The sequence below is a fragment of the Lipotes vexillifer genome, unplaced genomic scaffold (assembly GCF_000442215.2).
Source record: "Lipotes vexillifer unplaced genomic scaffold, Lipotes_vexillifer_v1.1 scaffold584, whole genome shotgun sequence".
Lineage (NCBI taxonomy): Eukaryota > Metazoa > Chordata > Mammalia > Artiodactyla > Lipotidae > Lipotes > Lipotes vexillifer.
The window spans coordinates 65,678-69,105 of record NW_006783036.1 but is presented as its reverse complement, the minus strand read 5'-3'; the positions used below and the strand labels follow the sequence as shown (position 1 = coordinate 69,105).

Below are 3,428 nucleotides of genomic sequence, written 5' to 3'. Positions count from 1 at the left end.
GGGGGGGGGGCGGGGGCGCCGCGGACAGCAGCAAGCAAATCCCAAGTCCTTCCGGGGGAGGAGCTGGTGGCCAGAGCTCAGCTGTGCTCAGAAGCAACTGCGAACACGCACCGTGACTCGCTCCCCAGAAACCCAGCTTCCTTACCCGGGGCCCAGGACCAGCCCAGAAGAGGTGGTGGGGTGAAGGCAGCAGCCTTCCTTTTGCAGTTTACAAACACGTGACCACACGCACACGGGAGTTTAAAGCCCCACCCCGCCCCGCACTTCCATATTCAATTCAAATCCATCGTCAGCAACTGGCCACCTGCCTCCACTCCTCTCTGGAGAAACTCTGATGCTTCCAGGGGAATCGGTGTCCAGCAGGGCCCCACCTCGCCCTGCCCGGGACGTCTAGGCCATCAGCACCTCAAGGGAGCTGCCGAAATGAGAGTGGGTGGCTGGGAAAGAACCCGAAGAGCAAAGGGAGGAAGGAGGGGTCACTACAGGGGCAGAAAGGAGGCTGGGTCTCAGCCTCTCAGGGGAGGGGGACCCTAAAGCCGAAGCCGGGCTATAGGCGCTGTCCGCTCCCCACCCCGAGCCCTGCTTGTGTCATACTGTGGCAGGCTCCCAGACAAGACACTGTAGCTACCCTGAAACTGAGCAAATGTTTTAAAAAGAAAGAAATGCCGTAAAGACATAAAATACCGCTTTAGATTTGCTGCTTATAAAACATACACTTAAGCTACTTTCCACAAGGAAATACTTTCAAACTCTGAAGGAAGCAACCCTTGGATGTTGAGAGCCACAGCCTGCCTCTCACCCACAGCTTCCTGACCGGGCTAGGCTCCCACCATCAGCCCAAATCCAAGGGCGCTGTCCCTCACCTGTCTTCTGCCACAAGAGCTGGGGTGGGGAGAGTTGCCTCAGAGCCCTGCGAGGTCAGGTGATGAAGACGTCCCACAGCCTGCCTGTCAACAAACTCACGTGGAATCTCTTCGCAGCCCCACAGTCTCCCTTAGATAACCTGGCTGAGCTCAACTAGGGTAAAAAGACCAACTCGAGGACTACGACATGGTAGATAATTGAAAACACATTTCCACTTTGTTGGATAATTTTTTAATAAAATGAGGTGCACACCACTGATACTAAGAATGGCGTATGCGCAAACGAAAACAACCCTTTTTGGCTAAGGGCTGGAGAAGGAAGAAAAAGCACGAGCAACGGGAAACGTGGGGTGGGCGTGCGGAGAGAGTACAGTCTCACTTGTAAACAAGTGAAAAAGATCTAAAAGTCGCGGGCGGTCTCAGTGCCTGGGGCAGGGTCACAGGGCACACGCACCACCCAGCCAACCCCACTGTCAACGACCCTCAAGATCGAGGGCCCACAGATGACACGTGTACAGACTTCTTTAACACTAGACTTAAATTTATGCCACCATTCTCCAATCCAGTGGTGCACGGACACGCGCCTTCCCCAAACACGCTGGCACACGGGCCCAGCTGACGCGGGTTCGGCAGCCCGGCCAGGCAGGGGCACGCGGAGGGCAGCAGCTTTGGGAGGAAGGTCAGCTGTGCTGGGAACCCGTGCAGGAGGGGTCCTGAGTCTCAGACCCTCTGGAGGCACCGCCCAAGACACCTCAGGGCACGCATGATTCCCACGTAGACCGTACTTGACCGTCGGCTCTGAAGACACTTATACATAAATAGGCATAAATAAAACCCTCTAACAGAGACGTGTCTTGCACAGCAGATCTGGTGAAGGCACTGCCGTGCAAGGCCTTCAACTCTGACCTCGCTCTGACCGCAGCAGCGCATGCGGGCAAGGCTCACACCCGAGTCGAAAGCGGAAATCACAATGTGTGGACACTGCAGACTCAGGGCAGTGACGCTTGTTGGAAAAAGAACAGTGTGTGTTAAACCTTAAAAAAAATGAAATACACCAACTGCAACCGTTTAGGTTATAAAAGTTTCTAATGTAGCAGCAGAGGATGTTTATAGAAAAAATATATTTTTAAGAAAATAGCTAAAAAAATCTAAAGTGATAAAAGTATAAAAAGTTCAAAAATATATCTTAAGACAAAATATTGCCCAAAACGTATAAAACTTAATTTTAGAAAATTCACCTATCTAAAGTAGAATGAGGCTGGATGCGGAAGGGGGCTGGCATCCTCCAGCGGGGCTGTAGCAGGACACAGACGAGGGCCCAGGGCGGCCGCGATGACCGGCCTGCGGGAAAGCAGCCCAGCCCTGGGAGGGAGGGAGAGAGGGGGGGAGTGGGCGGACCGGATGCTGTTCTGAGCCAGTCTCCTAATCGCAGACAAACCAGAGGCCAGCCCCGGCTGCAGGGCAGCGGGCACCCACACCCCCAGCGCGCCGGCTGTTTTCGTGGGCCTCACAAACACATCTGCTGTGTGCCGCGGCCGCAGCTCAGGTCTCCACCAGGATCTCCACCACGTGGTCCAGCTCGCCCAGGTCCGACTTGCAGCCGGCGCTGGGGGGCGGGGCGGCCGTGGAGGCGAAAGCCTCTAGCCCGTCCTGGCCCGACTTGGCACCGCCCACCATGCCGGTCAGCACAGCGTCCAGGTCGTAGTAAGAGCCGTCCACGTCGGAAAACAGCTCCTCCACCGCACCGGGGCTTTGACTCTCCAGTGTTTCAAATATCTGATCGAGCGACTTGTGAAAGCTTCCTCTGTTTTCTCGAGGACCGTCCCCGTCCCAAACGCCACCAGGAGGGACCCCGGGCGCCTGTGCTGCTGGGACCACTTGGAGCTCGGAGGCCGGGTCTCCAGGGTCAGGGGCCGGGCGCGCCCCCTCGCGCGCTGAGCGGCACAGGATCTCCGTGGACACCAGGCGGTCGCGCGACGCCCGCCCCGCGGTCTGGGGCACTGGCACGCACCAGCTCCCGTCCTGGGTCATCTCCTCTTGAATCTGCCGGACCGTGTTGGCGATGAGGACCGAACGGCACAGGTTGGGCTCCACCAGCATGTGGCACAGCTGGAGCTTGACTAGCGACATGTCCAGGAGCGACTGGCGCTGCAGACTGTACGCGGGCGCGGCCTCCTCGTCCTCCGCGCACTTCCTCTTAAGCCCTCGCGCAAACATCGTGCCCTGCGGAAACCGAGAAAGGTGCCATTGAGCCCACTTCAGGGTCCCTGCAGACTCTGCCCCAAGTTCAGTCTCAACGTTAGGGGTGACCCACGCAGACTGGGGCGTGGGCCGGGGCAGAGGGGCAACTCCAGGCGGCTGCAGCCCCTGCGCCCCTGTAGCTCAAGCCCAGCCACAGAGACCCTGTGAAGGTTGTTCTAGACGCCACCTCTAAACCACAGCGCAACCGTCTCCATCAGAAAAGATAAATGGGGCTTCCCTGGTGGCGCAGCAGATAAGAATCTGCCTGCCAGTGCAGGAGACAGGGGTTTGAGCTCTGGTCCGGAAAGATCCCACATGTTGCGG

At 57.5% G+C, this 3,428-nt stretch overlaps 1 protein-coding gene across 1 annotated transcript; it reads right to left on the bottom strand.

Annotated features, from left to right (window-relative positions):
• Window positions 1-2,405: 2,405 nt before the first annotated feature.
• Window positions 2,406-3,080, bottom strand: CDCA4 (cell division cycle associated 4). Its single transcript, XM_007455575.1, has one exon. It carries the CDS (start codon window positions 3,078-3,080, stop codon window positions 2,406-2,408), a length of 675 nt encoding a protein of 224 aa, XP_007455637.1.
• Between the last annotated feature and the right edge of the window lie 348 nt (window positions 3,081-3,428).